At 62.9% G+C, this 19553-nt stretch overlaps 1 protein-coding gene across 3 annotated transcripts; it reads left to right on the top strand.

Moving 5' to 3' along the window:
* Positions 1-2335: 2335 nt before the first annotated feature.
* Positions 2336-19246, top strand: CCDC150 (coiled-coil domain containing 150). Of its 3 annotated transcripts, none has more exons than XM_029069750.2 (11): positions 2336-3007; positions 5979-6133; positions 6403-6496; positions 9440-9609; positions 13447-13573; positions 16168-16362; positions 16493-16558; positions 17676-17837; positions 17974-18060; positions 18724-18828; positions 18898-19246. In XM_029069750.2, the coding sequence occupies exons 1-11, from the start codon at positions 2699-2701 to the stop codon at positions 19060-19062; spliced, it is 1635 nt and encodes a 544-aa protein (XP_028925583.1). In that variant the 5' UTR covers positions 2336-2698; the 3' UTR covers positions 19063-19246. The 3 variants fall into 3 exon arrangements, with proteins under 3 accessions (XP_028925583.1, XP_028925584.1, XP_028925582.1); XM_029069751.2 differs by having other exon boundaries at positions 5964-6133; positions 18925-19246; XM_029069749.2 differs by having other exon boundaries at positions 5964-6133.
* Positions 19247-19553: the final 307 nt, after the last annotated feature.

The following is a 19553-nucleotide window of genomic DNA, read 5'->3' as shown; positions in this document are numbered from 1 at the left end:
TGGGGGAGGACAGCGGAGTCACTACGCTGCTACCAGCTGCCCTCGAAGCGCTTGCGGTTTTGCAGGGGAAACGGACGCTAAAGAATTTTCAGAGAGAAGAGGAAGAAAAACAGGATATACAGATGAGTAAGTGTTTAAAAAGGGTCTCTATGTATAGACATCTCCTGGGTGGGTGTGAATGCCTAAATTTTGAGGTTGCAGTGGGGAGGGTTTGATGTGGGAGAGAAGAAAACCGCCGAAAGCCGGGATTGGGAAGGGCTTCGATGACGGGGACTGGTGTTTATTCCTTTGTTGGCTTTTGTTTATTATATCTGTTAAAGCACTCTACTAAACGGAACGAGTGGAAAGGGTACAGACTTAATAATAATAATAATAATAATTATGCTATTTGTTAAGCGCTCACTATGTTCCCAGCACCGTTCCCAGACCCGGGTTCTGATCCCGGCCCCGCCACTCGTCGGCGGGGTGACCTTGGGCCGGTCGCATCCCTTCTCTGGGCCTCGGTTCCCTCGTCTGTGAAATGGGGATCGAGGCTGTGGGCCCCCGTGTGCGAGAGGGACTGGGTCCAATCCGATCACCTGGCATCTACCCCGGCGCTTAGAACAGCGCCTGGCACGTAGTAAGCGTTTCAAAATCACCGTTAAATAAGCGGCCACGAGGCCGGAAGTGTTTCGGGTTTTTCTGTGAATGACAGTCGGGCGGTGACCAAATCGGGGGTCAATATCTTTGACCTCCAAAGCGGTCGATGAAGAGATGCTTTAGAAAGCTCCGGGTTTCCGTTTCCAAGTCGGCTTTCTACGGAACGATTAGTTTTGTCTGTCTTCAATGAGATGGAAAATCCATATTTTCAGGGCTTCTTTCTTCAGCTCTTTCATTCAGTCGCAGTTATCGAGCACTCGGCGTTTAGTCCAGCGCTCTTCCGCGCCGCTCGGACTTGCTCCTTCCCTCATCCTCTCTCCCTTCCCCACGGCACGTGTGGATAGATCTGTAACGCATTTCTTTCTTTCTTCATTTATCTATTCGTTCATTTATATTAACGTCCTTCTTCCCCTCTAAACCGTGAGCTCGTTGTGGGCGGGGAACGAGTCCGACGTTCTATTCTCCTCTCCCAATCGGCTTAGTTCAGTGCTTTGCACACAGTAAGTGCTCATTAAGTATGATTATCTTATTATCAATAAGTATCTGTTGCCGAATCGTCCATTCCAAGCGCTTAGTACAGGGCTCTGCACATAGTAAGCGCTCAATAAGTATGATTATCTTATTATCGATGAGTATCTGTTGCCGAATCATCCATTCCAAGCGCTTTTTAGAGTGTTCTGCACGTGGTAAGCGCTCGATAAATACTATTGAATGAATGAATGATTATTATTAGTAATAATACTGTGCTCAGCGGACAGCACGGACCGAGTGATTCAAGTCACCCTCCAAGCACTTGTCCTTCCAGCCTCGGGCTCGCCAGTTCGGCGCCCGGAGGAGATGACGGGAGCCAACGGCCAGGTGGCGTCGGGCAGACCGGGAGGCGTCGGCGGCCGAGAGCAGTTGGGGAGGAAGCACGAGGTCCCGGTGCCGTGCGGGACCGGCCACAGGGCTCCGTCCGGACGCGGAAAACCGAGGCCTCCCGAGCCCGCGGGCCTCAGGTACCGGACCGGGAGGAGGCCCCGGGCCCTCCCCGGGACCGCTCTGACCTCCGTGACGCGTTCCGGACGGCCCCGGAGCTCGCCTGGAGGAGAAGCCGTGCGGCCCGGAGGATAGGCTCGGGGACGTGTCTGCTTATTGACCTTGTATCCTCCCCAGCGCTTAGGACGGTGCTTTGCACACAGTAAGTGCTTAACAAATGCCAACATTATTATTAGTAGTATTGGTGTGGGAGATGAGGGAAAGGGAGGGGTTAGGGAAGGCCTCTGGGAGGAGGTGGGCCCGCGATAAGGCTTTGAAGGCGGGGAGAGTCACCGTCTGTCGGACACGAAGAAGGAGAGCGTCCCGGGCCAGAGGCGGCACCCCCCCCCCCCCCCCCTTCTAGACCGTGAGCCCGTCGTTGGGCAGGGGTCGTCTCTATCTGTTGCCCAGTTGTACCTTCCAAGCGCTCAGTACAGTGCTCTGCACACAGGAAGCGCTCGATTAATACGATTGAACTGAATGAATAAATGAATGAATGAGATTGATGAGGACGAGGTTCGGGCCCTGAGACCCTTAGACTAGAAAAGGGCCGAGGGGCTGCCCGGAGTGGATTGAGGGGAGCTGGGGTGGGCGAAGGCTGCTGTTGGTCACCGGAAGGTTCCGAGGGGGCCCCCCCGGTTACCGAGGAGGCCAACGGTGACCTCATAGAACCCCCGGCTACCGTCTAGGTCCGCTTGGTGGGCCCGGTTGAGCCGGGCAGGCCGGTGCCGGGGCTGGACCGTGCCCCCGTCCCCCGCCCGGGTACACCCTGCCCGTCGGACGCAGGGGGTCGGGGCCGGGGGCCAGCGGGAGGCATCGGCTTGGCCTCCCGGCAGGCGGCCTACCGAGGTCCGGCTTGGTTTTGCCCCTGGAGACACGTCCTCCTCCTCCTCGCTCCCTTTCCTCCTCCTCCTCCACCTCCTCATCCTTCCCCCATTCCGTCCTCCTTCCTCCCGGCGGTCCCCCTCCCGGGCCCCCACGTCCGCCCGGAGGCCGCCCCCCTGAGGGTCTCCTTTCAGGCCGGGCCCCCGACCTCCGGACCATGGTCCTGCCGTCGAGAAGGAGGAGGAGCTCCGAGTGGGCGGCGGGTCCCCCCCACAGCGGGGGCGGCCGGCCGCCCGGCGGGACCCCCGCGGCCCGGAGAGGGGGAGGCTCGGCGCCCGGCCTGCCCTCGGTGGCCAGGACCCTGGCCGAGCCGGGGGGCGACGCCGCCCAGGTGTCCCTGAGGACGCTGCTGACCGCCATCCAGACCATGGAGGGGAGGCTGGAGGGCAAGATCGAGACCCTGGCCTTCAGGCCGCCGCCCCCCGGGAGAGGGGCCTCCCCCGACACCCCGCACGAGGGGCCCCGGGTGAGTGGTGGCCAGGCTGGCCGAGGCCGCGGGAGGGCCCCTCACCCCCCGGACCCCCGTTCTGGCCAAGGACCCCGGGGCCCGCTTCCTTCCGACCTGGGCAGGGAGCGCGTCCTCTAAATCTACGGTAAGGGACTCCCCCGGGCGCTCAGCCCAGTGCTCCGCCCCCAGTCAGTGCTCGATAAATCCCACCGACGGATGGAGCGACGTGACCCATAGAGCAAGGAGGGCTTTGGCTTTCAAGTAAGGGAGGCCGGATGGTGCTTCGGCCAAGAGGGGGAGGGCCGAACGAAGAAAGAAAGAGAGCGAGGGAGAGGGAGAGGAAGGGAGAGAAAGAGGGAGAGCTGGGGTAGATACAAGCTGATCAGGTTGGACACAGAAGTCCCTGACCCACGGGCCCAGAGCCAGGCGTCCTGAAGGAAGAGAGAGACAGAGACAGGCGGAGAGATGGAGAAAAAGAGAGAGACAGTGAGTGTCCACACTGGGGAGGATACAAGGTAATCAGGTTGGACACAAAGTCCCTGACCCACAGGCCCAGGCCCAGCCTCCCTGAAGGGAGACAGAGAGACAGAGAGAGACAGAGAGAGTCAGAGAAAGAGACGAGAAAGATAGCGTACCCGCACAAGGGGGGATACAAGGTAATCAGGTTGGACACACAGTCCCTGACCCACTGGCCCAGAGCCAGGTGCCCTGAAGGAAGAGAGAGACAGAGACGGAGAGACGGAGAGAGGGAGAAAAAGAGAGACAGTGAGTACCCACATTGGGGAGGATACAAGGCAATCAGGTTGGGCACAAAGTCCCCGACCCACAGGCCCAGGCCCAGCCTCCCTGAACGAAGAGACAGAGACAGAGAGACAGAGAGGGAGAAAAAGAGACAGCGAGTGCCCACATTGGGGGGGATACAAGGTAATCAGGTTGGACACAAAGTCCCTGACCCACAGGCCCAGGCCCAGCCTCCCTGAAGGAAGACAGAGACAGAGAGAAAGAGACAAGAGAGAGAGCATACCCACACAAGGGGGTTTACAAGATAATCAGGTTAGACACACAGTCCCTGACCCACCGGCCCAGAGCCAGGTGCCCTGAAGGAAGAAAGACACAGAGAGAGAGAGAGCGAGGGAGAAAAAGAGAGAGACAGTGAGTGCCCACACCGGGGAAGATAAAAGGCAATCGGGTTGGACACAAAGTCCCTGACTCACAGGCCCCGGCCCAGGCTCCCCGAAGAGAGACAGAGACAGAGACAGAGACAGAGAGAGGGAGCAAAAGAGAGAGACAGCGAGTGCCCACACTGGGGGGGATACAAGGTAATCAGGTTGGACACAAACTCCCTGACCCACAGGCCCCGGCCCAGCCTCCCTGAAGGAAGAGAGAGACAGAGAGAGAAGGAGAGATTGTGTGCCCACACGAGGCGGGGATACAAGGTAATCAGGTTGGACACAAAGTCCCTGACCCACAGGCCCAGGCCCAGCCTCCCTGAAGGAAGACAGAGAGACAGAGACAGAGAAAGAGACAAGAGAGATAGCGTACCCACACAAGGGGGTTTACAAGGTAATCAGGTTAGACACACAGTCTCTGACCCACCGGCCCAGAGCCAGGTGCCCTGAAGGAAGAGAGAAAGACAGAGAGAGAGAGAGCGAGGGAGAAAAAGAGAGAGACAGTGAGTGCCCACACCGGGGAAGATAAAAGGCAATCGGGTTGGACACAAAGTCCCTGACTCACAGGCCCCGGCCCAGGCTCCCCGAAGAGAGACAGAGACAGAGAGAGGGAGAAAAAGAGAGAGACAGCGAGTGCCCACATTTGGGGGGGATACAAGGTAATCAGGTTGGACACAAAGTCCCTGACCCACAGGCCCCGGCCCAGCCTCCCTGAAGGAAGACAGAGACAGAGAGAGGGAGAAAAAGAGAGACAGCGAGTGCCCACATTGGGGGGGGAATACAAGGTAATCAGGTTGGACACAAAGTCCCTGACCCACTGGCCCACAGCCAGGCACCCTGAAGGAAGAGAGAGACAGACACAGAGAGAGAAAGGCAGAGACAGAGAGACAGAGAGAAAGACAGAGACAGAGAGAGACAGAGAGACAGAGAGCACAAGCACCCTCACGGGGGTGGATACAAAGTAATCAGGTTGGATGCTGTCCCTGTCCCATGTGGCGCTCCCAATTTTAATTCCCATTTTCTGGATGAGGGAACTAAAACCCAGAGAAGTAAAGGGACTTGCCCAAGGTCACCCGGCAGACAAGTGGCGGAGTGTCTCCTGCGTTTCCCCGCTCTGTCGGAGGGAGGGAGGGCAGGTCCGGGCCCGGGGTGAAGCCCGGGAGCTCCTCGTGGGCAGGGAATGTGTCTGTTGATCGTTCTAGTGTCCTCTCCCAAGCGCTGAGCGCAGTGCTTTGCGTACAGTAAGCGCTCAATAAATGGGATTGAATGAATGAATGAATGAACGAAGCCACCTCGGAGGACGAAGGTGGAGGGTCCCAGGTGGCAAATGTGACCTCCCTGGCTTCCCCCGGGCGCCGGTCGGGGCCCGAAACGCTTCTTCCCGGGAAAGGCCTCACGCTTAGGGCAGCAGCGCGGCTCGGGGGCGAGAGGCCGGGCTGGGGAGTCAGAGGGCGTGGGTTCTAGTCCCGGCTCCGCCACCCGTCCGCCGTGTGACCTCGGGCGAGCCGCTTCGCTTCCCTGGGCCTCAGTGACCTCATCTGGAAAATGGGGATTAGGACTGTGAGTGAGCCCCACGTGGGACCACCTCATGACCTCGTGCCAACCCCGGGTCTTAGAACGGTGCTCGGCACAGAGTGAGCGCTTAACCGATGCCGTCGTTCTAATCGTCGCTTCGCGGCTTCCGGGAAGGACGGGAGCGAAGGCGGCCGGGCCCGGGGGCCTTCGTCTCCCGCGGCCCGCCGGCCCACCCCCAGGCTCCCACCCCGTCCCCGGCCTCGTCCGACGCCCGGCGGGCCGCGTTTCAGGCGGGCTCGTTGCAGCGGCGGCTGACGGAGGCCGAGGAGGACAACGGCAAGGTGACGGCCATGCTGGAGAGCGTGCTGGCATCGCACGGCAAGATGCAGGGGGCCCTGGAACGGGTGCGCGCCGAGCTGGGAGGACGAGACCTGGAGATCGCCGGCCTGCGCCGAGAGAGGTGCCCCCCGTCCCCCGCCCCCCAGCCGCCTTCCTTCCCGGAACTCCGAAACTCCGGCCGGCCGGGGCCGCCTCGGGCGGGTTCCTGTCCCTCGGGCCCGGCCCGGCCAGGAGGGGTCACCCCGGGCGGGCCCCGGCCTCCCGGAGGGCCGCGGGAGCGGCCCGGGCTCCGGGGGAGCGGTGAGGGGCGGCGGAGGTCCGGGCCCGCGACGCCCCCGAGGCCTTCCCCGTCCCTCCCCGGTCGCCCACCCCCGCCCCCCTCTCGCCCAGGGCTCAGAGCCTGCAGAAGGTCCAGAAGCTGGAGGCGGAAGTGGAGCAGTGGCAGGCCCGGCTGGCCGTAGCCGAAGCCCAGCACGCCAAAGAGGTCAGGGCCCGGGCGGGCGGCCGGGGGGCCGGGCCGGGGACCCGCGCCGAGCGGCGTCCGGGACGCCGGGCGGCGGGGCGGAAGGATCCTGACGGGCGCGGGACGTGGCGCTGTCACCCGGCACGAGGTCACCCCCGTCTGACCTCCCCACCCCGATGCCACGCTGCTCACCCGGGGCCAGAGGTGGAGAATAACAACGTTGGTATTTGTTAAGCGCTCACTATGTGCCGAGCACCGTTCTAAGCGCTGGGGGAGATACGGGGTCATCGGGTTGGCCCACGCGGGGCTCACAGTCTTCATCCCCATTTGACAGATGAGGGAACTGAGGCCCAGAGAAGTGAAGTGGCTCACCCGAAGTCACCCGGCCGACAGTTGCGAAGCCGGGATTAGAACCCATGACTTCTGACCCCTAAGCCTGGGCTCCTTCCACTGAGCCACAGGAGAAGCAGCACGGCCTAAGGGGTAGAGCCCGGGCCCGGGAGTCAGAAGGACGTGGGTTCTCATCCCGGCCCTGCGACTCGCCTGCTGCGTGACCTTGGGCCAGTCACTTCACTTCTCCGGGCCTCAGTTCCCTCATCTGTAAAAAATGGGCATGAAGACTGGGAGCCCCAAGTGGGACAAGGGACTGTATCGAACCCGATGAGCACGTAACCACCCCAGTGCTCAGAACAGCGCTTAGAAGCATCATAGCGTAGTGGTTAGAGCAGAGCCCTGGGAGTCAGAAGGTTGGGGGTTCCAATCCCAGCCCTGCCACTTGTCTGCGATGTGACCTTGGGCAAGTCACTTCGCTTCGCTGAGCCTGAGTTCCCTCATCTATAAAATGGGGAAAGAGACCGTGAGCCCCACGGGGGACAGGGACTGTGTCCAGCCCGATTTACTTGTCTCCACCCCAGTAATTAGAACAGTGCCTTCCACATAAAAAGCGCTTAACAGACTACCACAATTATTCTTATTAATAATAATAACAGTGCCTAGCACATAGAAGAGCTTAACAAGTACCATTATAGTTATTATTATTAATGTCATTATCCCGGCTCCACCAGTTGCCGCTGTGTAACTCTGGGCAAGTCACTTCACTTCTCTGGGCCTCGGTTCCCTCATCTGCAAAATGGGGATTGACTTGTTTTTTTATGATACTTGTTAAGCTCCTACTAAGTGCCAGGCACTGTACTAAGCACTGCGGTAGATATCAGCCTGACCCTAACCCTATCTTCTATCCACCCCAGCGTCTAGTAAAGTGCTCGGCACGCAGTGAACGCTTTACAAAGCACCATATAAGAAAACAGAGAGAGGGAGGGGGTCGGAGGCTCTCTCGGGGCGGCGTTCTAGAGGGCTGCTTCTTCACGCCCCCTGAACCGAGCTCACTGGGGGGGGGGACAGGGAGGGGGTAGAGAGGCAGGGTGGGTCAGTGGAGAGAGCCCGGGCTTGGGAGTCAGAGGTCGTGAGTTCTAATCCCGGCTCTGCCGCTTGTCGGCTGTGTGACTTTGGGCCGGTCGCTTCGCTTCTCTGGGCCTCAGTTCCCTCATCTGGAAAATGGGGATCAAGACTATGAGCCCCAAGCGGGGCAACCTAATAACCTTGCATCTATCCCAGCACTTACAACAGTGCTTGGCACATAGTAAGCGCTTAACGGATACCAAAATTATTAATAATAATAATAATAATGTTGGTATTTGTTAAGCGCTTACTATGTGCCGAGCACTGTTCTAAGCGCTGGGGTAGACATAGGGGAATCAGGTTGTCCCACGTGGGGCTCACAGTCTTAATCCCCATTTTACAGATGAGGGAACTGAGGCACGGAGAAGTTAAGTGACTTGCCCACAGTCACACAGCCGACAAGTGGCAGAGCTGGGATTCGAACTCATGAGCCCTGACTCCAAAGCCCGTGCTCTTTCCACTGAGCCACGCTGCTTCTCCAGATATTAAATTATTATCTGCTGTGTGACTTTGGGCCAGTCGCTTCACTTCTCTGGGCCTCAGTTCCCTCATCTGGAAAATGGGGATGCAGACTGTGAGCCCCTCGGGGGACGACCTGATCACCTTGTATCCTCCCCAGCGCCTAGAACAGTGCTCGGCACATAGTAAGCGCTTAACAGACGCCGTCGTCATCATCAGCACGCATCTCCCTCCAGACTGACGGTGCTCGGCCCGGGGGTCCACACGGGCTAACCGTTCTTGGCTTGGGGGGAGGGGTTCATTCATTCATTCACTCGTTCAATCATACTTACTGAGCGCTTACTGTGTGCAGAGCCCTGCACTAAGCGCTTGGGAGAGGACGACACAACAAAAAACACATACCTCGAGACTGTGAACTTGTGGGCAGGGATTGTCTCTCTTTATTGCTGTATTGTACTTTCTAAGCGCTTAGTACAGTGCTCTGCACACAGTAAGCGCTCAACAAAGATGATTGAATGAACGAACATTCCCTGCTCGCAATGAGCTGACGGTCTGGGTAGGAGACTTAGGGTTAATAATAATAATAACAATAATAATTGTACTTGTTAAATCGTTACCTATGCGGCAAGCACTGTTCTAAGCGCTGGGGTAGGCGCAAGTTAATCGGGTCGGACACAGTCCCCGTCCCACGTGGGGCTCCCGCTCTTAAGCCCCATCTTACAGATGAGGGAACTGAGGCCCAGAGAGGTTAAAAGAGAAGAATTACAGACCCATCCGGACCTAAGCGGTGCGGGGCTGAGAGAGGGGGATGAAGAAAGGGAGCGAGTCGGGGCGACGCGGAAGGGAGCGGGAGAAGAGGAGAGGAGGGCGCAGTCGGGGAAGGCCCCCGGGAGGAGGGGGGCCTGCGATGAGGCTTCGAAAGGGGGGAGGGTCGTCGTCTGTGGGATTTGAGGAGGGAGGGCGTCCCGGGACAGAGGCGGGACGCGGGCCAGGGGTCGGCGGCGAGAGGGGGGGCCGGGCTGACGGTCGGAGGGCGGCCCCCCTCAGGTGGAGCCGCTCCGCCAGTTCCTGGAAGCGAGCGGGTCGGACAACAGGAAGCTGGCCCTGAGCCTGGAGCAGGCCCTCCAGACCAACGCCGGCCTGCAGAGCAGGCTGGACCGCCTCCAGGACAAGCTGGACCGCAGCCAGGCCGACCTGCGCCGCCTCGAAGCCCACCGGTACGAGGACTTGCCCGGCGCGGGTGGAGGGTCATGTTCGCCTGGGGTGAATAATAATAATAATGGTGGTATTTGTTAAGCGCTGACTATGTGCAGAGCACCGTTCTAAGCGCTGGGGGAGATACAGGGTAATAATGTTGGTATTTGTTAAGCGCTGACTACGTGCAGTGCACCGTTCTAAGCGCTGGGGGAGATACAAGGATCATCAGGTTGTCCCACATGAGGCTCGCGGTCTTAATCCCCATTTTGCAGATGAGGTCACTGAGGCAGAGAGAAGTTGAGTGACTCGCCCACAGTCACACAGCTGACAAGTGGCAGAGCCGGGATTCAAACCCATGACCTCTGACTCCCAAGCCCGGGCTCTTTCCACTGAGCCACGCTGATCGGGTTGTCCCACGTGAGGCTCACAGTTAATCCCCATTTGACAGATGGGGTCACTGAGGCCCAGAGAAGTGAAGTGACTTGCCCACAGTCACACGGCTGACAAGGGGCAGACCCAGGATGGCTCCTTCCCCGTGCCTTCAAACGTGCCCACGTCTCCCCCATCCAAAAAAAACCCGCCCTCGACCCCACTTCCCCCTCCAGCTATCGCCCTATCTCCCTACTACCCTTCCTTTCCAAATCCTAGAACGAGTCGTCTACGATCGATGCTTAGAATTCCTTAACTCCCATTCTCTCCCGGACGCCCTCCGATCCGGCTTCCGTCCCCTCCGCTCTACCGAGACCGCTCTCTCTAAGGTCACCCGTGACCTCCTTCTTGCCAGATCCGACGGCTCCTACTCCATTCTGATCCTCCTCGACCTCTCCGCTGCCTTTGACACCGTCGACCGTCCCCTGCTCCTCCATACCTCATCTCACCTCGGCTTCACGGACTCCGTCCTCTCCCGGTTCTCCTCTCGCCTCTCCGGCCGGTCCTTCTCGGTCTCCTTCGCCGGCGCCTCCTCCCCCTCCCATCCTTTAACTGGTTCCTCGAGGGTCGGTTCTCGGCCCTCTTCCGTTCTCCATCTACACTCGCTCCCTGGGCGAACTCATCCGCTCTCACGGCTTCGACTGCCATCTCTACGCGGACGACACGCGGATCTCCGTCTCCGCCCCCGTCCTCTCCCCCTCCCTTCGGGCTCGCGTCACCTCCCGCCTCCGGGACGTCTCCGCCCGGACGTCGGCCCGCCGCCTGAAACTCGACGCGAGCGAGACCGAGCTCCTCGTCTTCCCTCCCGAGCCCGGTCCTCTCCCGGACTTCCCTATCGCCGTGGACGGCGCGACCGTCCTTCCCGTCTCTCGGGCCCGCGATCTCGGTGTCGTCCTCGACTCGTCTCTCTCGTTCGCCCCACGCGTCCCGTCCGTCGCCGAGACCCGCCGGTCTCACCTCTACGATATAAAAGCGCCCTCTCCTCTCCACCCGGACGGCCACCTCACCGCTACGGGCTCTCGTCATATCCCGGCTAGACTACCGTGTCGGCCTCCTCTCCGACCTCCCTTCCTCCTCTCTCGCCCCGCTCCGGTCTATCCTTCGCTCCGCCGCCCGGCTCATCTTCCCGCAGAGACGCCCTGGGCCCGTCACTCCCCTTCTTAAACGACTCCGGCGGTCGCCCGTCGACCTCCGCTCCGAACAGAAACTCCTCACTCTGGGCTTCGAGGCCGTCCGTCACCTCGCCCCTTCCTACCTCTCCTCCCTTCCCTCTTCCCACCGGCCGCCCCGCACGCCGCGCTCCTCCGCCGCCCGCCTCCTCGCCGTCCCCCGGTCTCGCCCGTCCGGCCGTCGACCCCCGGGCCGCGTCCTCCCGCGGTCCCGGAAGGCCCTCCCTCCTCGCCTCCGCCGGACCGATTCTCTTCCCCTCTTCGAAACCCTACTGAAAACTCACGTCCTCCGAGAGGCCTTCCCGGACCGAGCTCCCCTTCTCCCTCTACTCCCTCTACCGCCCCCCCTTCGCCTCTCCGCGGCTTAATCCTCTTTTCCCCCCATCTCCCTCCGCTCCTCCCCCTCTCCCTTCCCATCCCCTCGGCACCGTACTCGTCCGCTCGACCGTATATATTTCCGTTACCCTATTTATTTTGTTAATGAAACGTACATCGCCTCGATTCTATTCGGTCTCCATCGGTTTTTACGAGACGTCCTTCCCCCCGTCTCTATCTATCGCCATCGTTCTCGTCCGTCCGTCTCCCCCGATCGGACCGTGAGCCCGTCGGACGGCGGGGACCGTCTCTGTCTGTCGCCGACTCGTTCGTTCCGAGCGCTGGGTCCGGTGCTCTGCACATAGTAAGCGCTCAATAAATACTATTGGATGAATGAATGAATGAATGAAAAGGATTCAAACCCATGACCTCTGACTCCCAAGCCCGGGCTCTTGCCACTGAGCCCCGCTGCTTCAATAATAATGTTGGTATCTGTTAAGCGCTGACTAGCTGCAGAGCACTGTTCTAAGCGCTGGGGGAGATACAGGGTCATCAGGTTATCCCTCGTGGGGCTCACAGTTAATCCCCATTTTACAGATGGGGGAACTGAGGCACAAAGAAGTGAAGGGACTCGCCCACAGTCACCCAGCTGACAAGTGGCAGACCCAAGATTCGAACCCATGACCCCTGACTCCCAAGCCGGGCTCTTTCCACTGAGCCGCGCTGCCTCTCTACCCCAACCTGGGTCGGGTCGAGTGCCGGTCCCGCCACCGGATCGAGGCACCGCGTCCGAGTCGGTGTCGCCGGGTAGAGGACGCCGCGCCGGACGCCACCACCGCCGGCTGCGTAAGGGAGGCCACGCGAAGCGCCTACTGTGCGCCGAGCCCCGTCCCGGGTGGCCGCCGTCCGCTGAGCACCGTCCTGGGCCCCTACTGGGGGCCGAGCGCCGTCCCGGACGTCTGCTGGGGGGGTCGAGCCCCGTCCCGAGCGCCCGCTGTGTGCTGAGCGTCGTCCGGGGAGCCTGCTATGCTGTCCTGGCCGCCGCTGTGGGTCGAGCGCGATCTCAGGTGCCGGCTATCGGCCGAGCATCACCCCCGGGCCCTTCCTCCAGCACGAGCGGATTCGGCGTAGGAAGCTACGGTCATTCCTTCCTTCATCCAATCGCACTTACTGAGCGCTTACTGTGGGCAGAGCACCCTACTGAGCGCTTGGAAGGGACGATCGGGCAACAGATAGAGACCGTCCCGGCCCGACGACGGGCTCACGGCCTACGAGGGGGAGACGGGCGACGAAACAAAACAAGGAGTCAGGCATCGTTACCATCAAAATAAACAGATCCATAGATGAATGCACTTCGTTAATAAAATAAATAGAGCGATAAATATGTACAATTATAGACAAGTGCCGGGGGGAGGGGAAGGGGGAAGAACGGAGGGAGGGAGTCGGGGTGACGGGGAGGGGAGGAGGGGCGGAGGGAAAGGGAGGGCTCGGTCCGGGAAGGCCCCCCCGGAGGAGGCGAGCGCTCGGTAGGGCTTTGAAGGGGGGAAGAGAGGGAGTTCGGGGGAAGTGAGGAGGGAGGGCGTTCCGGGCCAGAGGTAGGACGAGGGCCGGGGGCCGACGGGGGGACGGGCGAGAAGGAAGCCCAGGGAGGAGGCGAGCGGGGGCAGAGGAGCGGAGCGAGCGGGCTGGGACGCAGAAGGAGAGGAGGGAGGGGAGGCCGGAGGAGGCGAGGGGATGGACGGCTTCAAGGCCGACGGTGAGGAGGGGTTTCCGTCGGCCGCGGAGGGGGCCGGGCGGCCCCCGGAGGGTCTCGGGGAGCCGGGAGGGCGAACCCCGATGGGGAGATGGGGTGTCGTGGGGAAGGAGGGCGGGGGCGGAGGGGGGCACGTGGGCCCGGGCCGGGCTCCGAGCTAAGGGGTCTCGTTGCCCTCTCCGTGCCCGCAGGCAGCAGCTGGCCGAGGAAGCCAAGAGGGAAGCCGGCCTGCAGGCGGAGCGACTCGACGCCTTGAAAAAGCAGTTCCAGGCGGAGAGGGAAGGGGCCAGGAAGGCCTCCCTCCGAGAAACGGCCGAGGTCAGCCCGGGACCGGGGCGGGGGGGGCTCCCGCGCACACCTAGAACAATAATAATAATAATAATAAATTATGGCATGTGATAATAACGATAATGACGGTATTTGGTAAGCGCTTACTCTGTGCCGAGCACGTTCTAAGCGCCGGGGGAGATCCGAGGTCATCGGGTTGGCCCACGTGGGGCTCGCCGTCTCCATCCCCCTTCTCCAGATGAGGGAACCGAGGCCCAGAGAAGTGAAGTGACTTACCCAAGGTCACCCGGCTGAGAAGCGGCAGAGCCGGGATTAGAACCCGCGACCCCTGACTCCCAAGCCCGGCCTCTTTCCGCTGAGGGCTACTTGTTAAGCGCTTACTATGTGCCGGGCCCTGTTCTAAGCACTGAGGTAGATACAAGCTCGAGCAGGTCGGACGCCGTCCCCGTACCTCTTGGGGCTCGCCGTCTCGATCCCCATTTTACAGAGGAGGGAACTGAGGCCCAGAGAAGGGAAGTGACCTGTCCAACGCCACGCAGCAGGCAAGGGACCGGTAGGGATTGGAACCCAGTTCCTTGTGACTCCCGGGCCCGGGCTCTACCCACTAGGCCGCGCCGCTTCAAGCAGCCGCCCACCCCCCCGGCCCCGACTACCGTCGTTTGGAGGGCGGGCGCCCTCGAGCACTCTGCGAGCGCTGTGCGACCACCCACCGAGCGGGGGAGGTTTCTGTCGGCGCGGCTCACTCGATCGTATTTATCGAGCGCTCACCGTGCGCACCGGAGTAAGCATTCGGGAGAGGACGCCGGAACAATAAACGGACACGTTGCCTGCCCACGACGAGCCGACGGTCCAGAGGGGGAGACGGGCGTGAACAGAAATAAATAAATAAATAGGGGATGCGGACGTGAGGGGTGCGGGGCCGGGAGCGGGGGATGAAGAAAGGGAGCGGGGGAGGAGGAAAGGAGGGCGCAGGCGGGGAAGGATGGATTTCCTTCAAAATCCTTCGAAGCGGGGGAGAGGGATCGTCCGTGGGAATTGAGGAGGGAGGGCGTCCCGGGCCGGGGGTCGGCGGCGAGACGGCTGCGATTGAGATGGGCCTGCGGAGCGGGGAGCTGCCGTCTTATAGAGAAGCAGCGTGGCGCAGTGGAAAGAGCACGGGCTTTGGAGTCGGGGCTCATGAGTTCGAATCCCAGCTCTGCCACTTGTCGGCTGTGGGACTGTGGGCGAGTCACTTCACTTCTCCGTGCCTCAGTTCCCTCATCTGTAAAATGGGGATTAAGCCTGTGAGCCCCACGTGGGACGACCCGATTCCCCTATGTCTACCCCAGCGCTTAGAACGGTGCTCGGCACATAGGAAGCGCTTAACAAATACCAACATTATTATTATTATTATTATTCACCCATCAGCTCCCGGGGCCCGTCGTCGCTCTCGGTCCGAAGCCTCGTTCTCCCCCGGGGCCGAGCTCCGCCTGGGTCAGAGGGGACGCCGACCCATCGGGGACCGACCTTTACTGAGCACCCACCGGGGAGAGTTGGGGCCCGGGGAGACACACAAAGGCCCCAGGGGGAAAGCCGCGCTCCCCTTCGGTCGGTCCTATTTATTGAGCGCTTACTGCGTGCGGAGCGGTGGACTACGCCCCCGACGGACGACCACGCGACGATACATAGACACCTTCGCCGCCCACGGGGAGCTGACGGACTAGAGGGGGAGACGGACGGGAATAGAAATAAAGACACGGCAGATGCGGCCGTAAGCGGTGCGGGGCCGGGAGCGGGGGAACGAAGAAAGGGGTAAGTCAGGGCCCGGCGGAAAGAGCCCGGACCTGGGAATCGGACGACCTGGGTTCTCATTCCCGGCTCCACCACTGGAGTGGTGACCTCAGTGGAAAATCCCCCGGGCTTCAGTTCTCTGATCTGTAAAATGGGGATTCAAAATCCATCCTCTGATAATAATAATAATAATGATGTTGGTATTTGTTACGCGCTTACTACGTGCAGAGCGCCGTTCTAAGCGCTGGGGGAGATCCGGGGTCATCGGGTTGTTCCACGCGAGGCTCGCGGTTAATCCCCGTTGTACAGATGAGGTAACTGAGGGTCTAGACCGTGAGCCCGTCGTTGGGTAGGGGTGGTCTCTAGCCGCTGCCCAGCTGGACTTTCCAAGCGCTTAGCCCGGTGCTCCGCACACAGTAAGCGCTCGACAACTACGACTGAATGAACTGATACGACTGAATGAGTGAATCCTCCCTCCCCCTTCGACCGTGAGTCCCAGGCGGGACGGGGATCGCGTCCGACCCGACGATCCGGTATCTACCCCAGAGCTCGGCGCCGTGTCCGCCGTCTCGCCGCCGACCCCCGGCCCACGTCTCGCCTCTGTCCCGGAAGGCCCTCCCCCCTCCAATCCCGCAGACGATCACTCTCCCTCCCTTCGAGGCCTTAGTGAAGGCCCACCTCCTCCCAGACGCCTCCCCCGCCTGCGCCCTCCTCTCCTCCTCCCCCGGCTCCCTTCCGCACCTAGTGAGCGCTTACGGATCCCCGTCGTCGTCATCCGGGGGGGAGGGCCGAGCCATCCCCGTGCCCCCGGCCCCCGCCCACCCCCGTCTCTCCCCTCCCCGCCGGGCCGGCAGCTGAAGAGAGCCCTGGACGAGGCCGGCTCCAGGTCGGCGGACGTGGCCCGGGCCAACGGGGAGCTGCGGCGCAGGGTGTCCGAGCTGGAGGCCGCCCTGGCCGGACACAAGGAGAAGCTGAAGAGCCAGAAGAGCCAGCTCAAACGCCACCAGGCCTCCGGAGCCGACCGCGCCCAGAACCTCCAGAGGATGAAGGTCCGAGGGGACCCCCAGCCTCCATCCCCCCACCGGCCTCCCCCGTCCCCGGGCGGACCGGACCCCCTCCCGTCCGCCCCCCGGCCCCCCCCGCCGGCCCCGCTGACCCTTCCCCACCCCGCCGTTTCAGCAAATCGAGACGGAGCTGAGGCGGATGGAGCTGGCTAAGGAGCGGTATCAGAAGAACTACGAGCAGGTGGGGCCCCCGGCCCCGGGCGTCAGAAGGACCTGGGTTCTGATCCCGCCTCTGCCCCGGGGCCCTTGGGAAAGTCACTCCACCTCTCTGGGCCTCCGTTCCCTCTGCTGGAAAACGGGGAGGGAGACCGCAGGCCCCACGGGGGGCGGGGACGGCGTCCAGACCCGATTAGCCTGTGTAATGATGATGAGCGGCGTGGCTCAGTGGAAGGAGGCCGGGCTTGGGAGTCAGAGGTCACGGGTTCGAATCCCGGCTCCGCCACTTGGCGGCCGGGTGACCGTGGGCGAGTCGCTTCGCTTCTCTGGGCCTCAGTGACCTCATCTGGAAAACGGGGATGAAGACCGTGAGCCTCACGCGGGACGACCCGATGACCCCGTATCTCCCCCAGTGTTTAGAACGGTGCCCGGCCCGTAGTAAGCGCTTATCAAATACCAACATGATTATTATTATTATTATATAATACATTGGTATTTGTTAAGCGCTTACTACGTGCCGAGCACCGTTCCCAGCGCCGGGGGAGATACAGGGCATCCGCCCTGGCGCTTAGTACGGAGCCTGGGGTAGAGCCTCCCTTCAGACCCTAAGCTTGCAGAGGCAGGGAACGTGTCTGTTATACTGTCCTCTCCCGGGCACTTAGCACAGGGTTCGGCCCTCAGTAAGTGCTCCATAAAAACCACCGACTGACCGGTTCAAGTAAGTCCCGGCTCCGCCGCTTGTCCGCTGTGCGACCTCGGGCAGGTGGCTTCATTTCTCCGAGCCTCAATTCCCTCACCTAATAATGCTAACGTTGGCATTTGTTAAGCTCTTACTCCGTGCCGAGCGCCGTTCTAAGCGCCGGGGGAGACACGGGGTCATCGGGTTGTCCCCCGGGGGGCTCCCAGACTTCATCCCCATTTGACAGATGAGGGAACCGAGGCCCAGAGAAGCGAAGTGACTCGCCCAGGGTCACCCGGCCGACAAGTGGCGGGAGCCGGGATTAGAACCCACGACCTGCGACTCCCCAGCCCGGCCTCTAGCCGCCGAGCCCGGCCGCGGCGGAGGCTCCGCGCCCCCGCCCCCGGGGGTCCGTCTCCGTGGCCGCCCCCCCCCCGGCCCCAGCGGCTCCCCCGACCCGCAGGCGCTCAGCATCCAGACGTTCGTGACCGAGATGGCGCAGCTGCAGCGGGAGATGCAGGCGCTGGCGAGGAACCAGCACGCCGCCGCCGCTCGCCACCGCCAGCGGGAGACCCACCTGGAGGCCGAGAGGAAACTGAGGCGGGAGCTGGAATCCCGCTGCCAGGTGAGGGGCCGGCGGGAGGCCCGGCCGGGGCCCGCGAGGGCCTCGGGGCGCCCCGGCGCTGGGTGCGGCGCTCCGACACGACGGGAGGGAACCAACGGAGACGGGGGACGAAGCGTCTCCCGTTGGCCGCCCGCAGGGCCTGGAGGACATGGTCCGAACTCTGAAGAGATGCAAGGAGGCCACGGAACACAAGCTGAGGGAAGCCCGCGCCGAGTCGGAGGAGGTGGGCCCGGGGCCGGGGGAGGGAAGCGGGGGCCGCTCCGTCCTCGGACGTCCGCCCGCCCGCCCGCGGCCACCGTCGTCCGTTCCCCGCCGGGCCCCCCCGCCGGGCGGGACCGCCCCCGCGGCCCGGCCTAGCGGCCCGCGTCCGTTCCGTCGCCGGGCCGTCCTCTCCCAGGCGCTCGGTCCGGCGCTCCGCACGCCGTAAGCGCTCGACAGGTCCCCACCGACCGAGCGACGGAGAGCAGAGGACGGCAGAGGGATCCGGGGACTCCCCCGCGGAGGAGACGGGCCCGGGGCCGAGGGCGGGTCCCGCCGCGAGAAGTAGCCGGGTAGAGGCCGGGCCTGGGGGTCGGAAGGTCGTGGGTTCTGATCCCGCCTCCGCCGCTTCTCCGCTGGGTGACCTTGGGCACTCTGGGCCCCGGTTCCCCCATCTGGAAAACGGGGGACGGGGACGGCGTCCGACCCGATCACCCCGCATCCGGCCCGGAGCTTAGAACGGGGCCCGGCACAGAGCGAGCGCTTAGCCGACACCGAACTAACGGTGACGACGATCGCGCCGGCCCCGAAGGACTCGCGGGGACCCCGGTCTGGGAGCGGGGGGGCTTTGAGGGGGACTCGGGGACACCGAGAAGGCCCGCCCGCCCCCGCCCGCCCCCGCCCGCAGATATCGGCCAGTCTGGAAGAAGCCCAGCGCTGGTTCCGCTCCAAGTTCGACGGCCTTCGGCTGGAGCTGACGAGAAACCGTCTGCAGCCCCTCCCCAGGGAGCAGGTGAGCGACGGCCGGGGGCGGCGGGGCGGCCCCCTCCCCCGGCCGCCCCCGGGAGACCCGTCCCGGCAGCGGCCGGCCGTCCGTCCGTCCCGGCAGGAAGCGGACGAGCGGCGGGCCGGACAGTCGGCCTTGCGGCGCTGGGAGATGAAGCGGCAGCAGCAGCAGCAGCAGCAGCAGCAGCAGCAGCAGCAGCAGCAGCAGCAGCAGAGGCGGCCCCGGACCGACAGGGAGTGACCTCGGCCCGGCCGGGGCGGCCCCGGTCCGGGCTCCGGCGGGGGCGACGGGTCGCCGGCCTCCTCTTCCTCCCCCGGGCCCGAGAGGCCGCTTCCCGGGGCAGCCGGGGCCGGGAGCGCCCCGCGCCCCCTCCCCGCCCCTGAATAAACGGCGTGCCGGCCCCCGAGGGGCTGCGAGGAACGGTCTGGCGAGTGGACTCGACGCGGCGGGCAGGGGAAGCGGGGGGGGGCGCGCCCCGGAAACGGGCAGCGGCCGCGCTGGGCGGCGGCGACGGCTCCGTCCGGCGAGCGGCGGGGAGGCCCGGAGACGGGGAGGCCGGAGGGAGCCGGAGCAGGGTAGAGACGCCGCCCCTCGCCCCGCGGGCCGGACGCCGTCCGGGGGCGTCGGGGACGCCCGTCGTGCGGGGGCCGCGCTCTCCGGACACCGAGCGGCTTCCCGGTGTCCCCGAGAGGGAGTCCGAGCGGCAGGGCGGCGACTCGCCGCCTCGGACG

Source organism: Ornithorhynchus anatinus, chromosome 7, assembly GCF_004115215.2.
Source record: "Ornithorhynchus anatinus isolate Pmale09 chromosome 7, mOrnAna1.pri.v4, whole genome shotgun sequence".
In the NCBI taxonomy this organism is placed as follows: Eukaryota; Metazoa; Chordata; class Mammalia; order Monotremata; family Ornithorhynchidae; genus Ornithorhynchus; species Ornithorhynchus anatinus.
This window is presented reverse-complemented; position numbering and strand designations above follow the sequence as displayed.

Bases quoted from the DNA above. Each gene is read 5' to 3' on its own strand.
- CCDC150 (XM_029069749.2), top strand. From the start codon at position 2,699: ATGGTCCTGCCGTCGAGAAGGAGGAGGAGCTCCGAGTGGGCGGCGGGT. The intron at 6,134-6,402 runs GTGCCCCCCGTC...CCTCTCGCCCAG, and splicing joins GCCGGCCTGCGCCGAGAGAG to GGCTCAGAGCCTGCAGAAGG. The intron at 6,497-9,439 runs GTCAGGGCCCGG...GGCCCCCCTCAG, and splicing joins AAGCCCAGCACGCCAAAGAG to GTGGAGCCGCTCCGCCAGTT.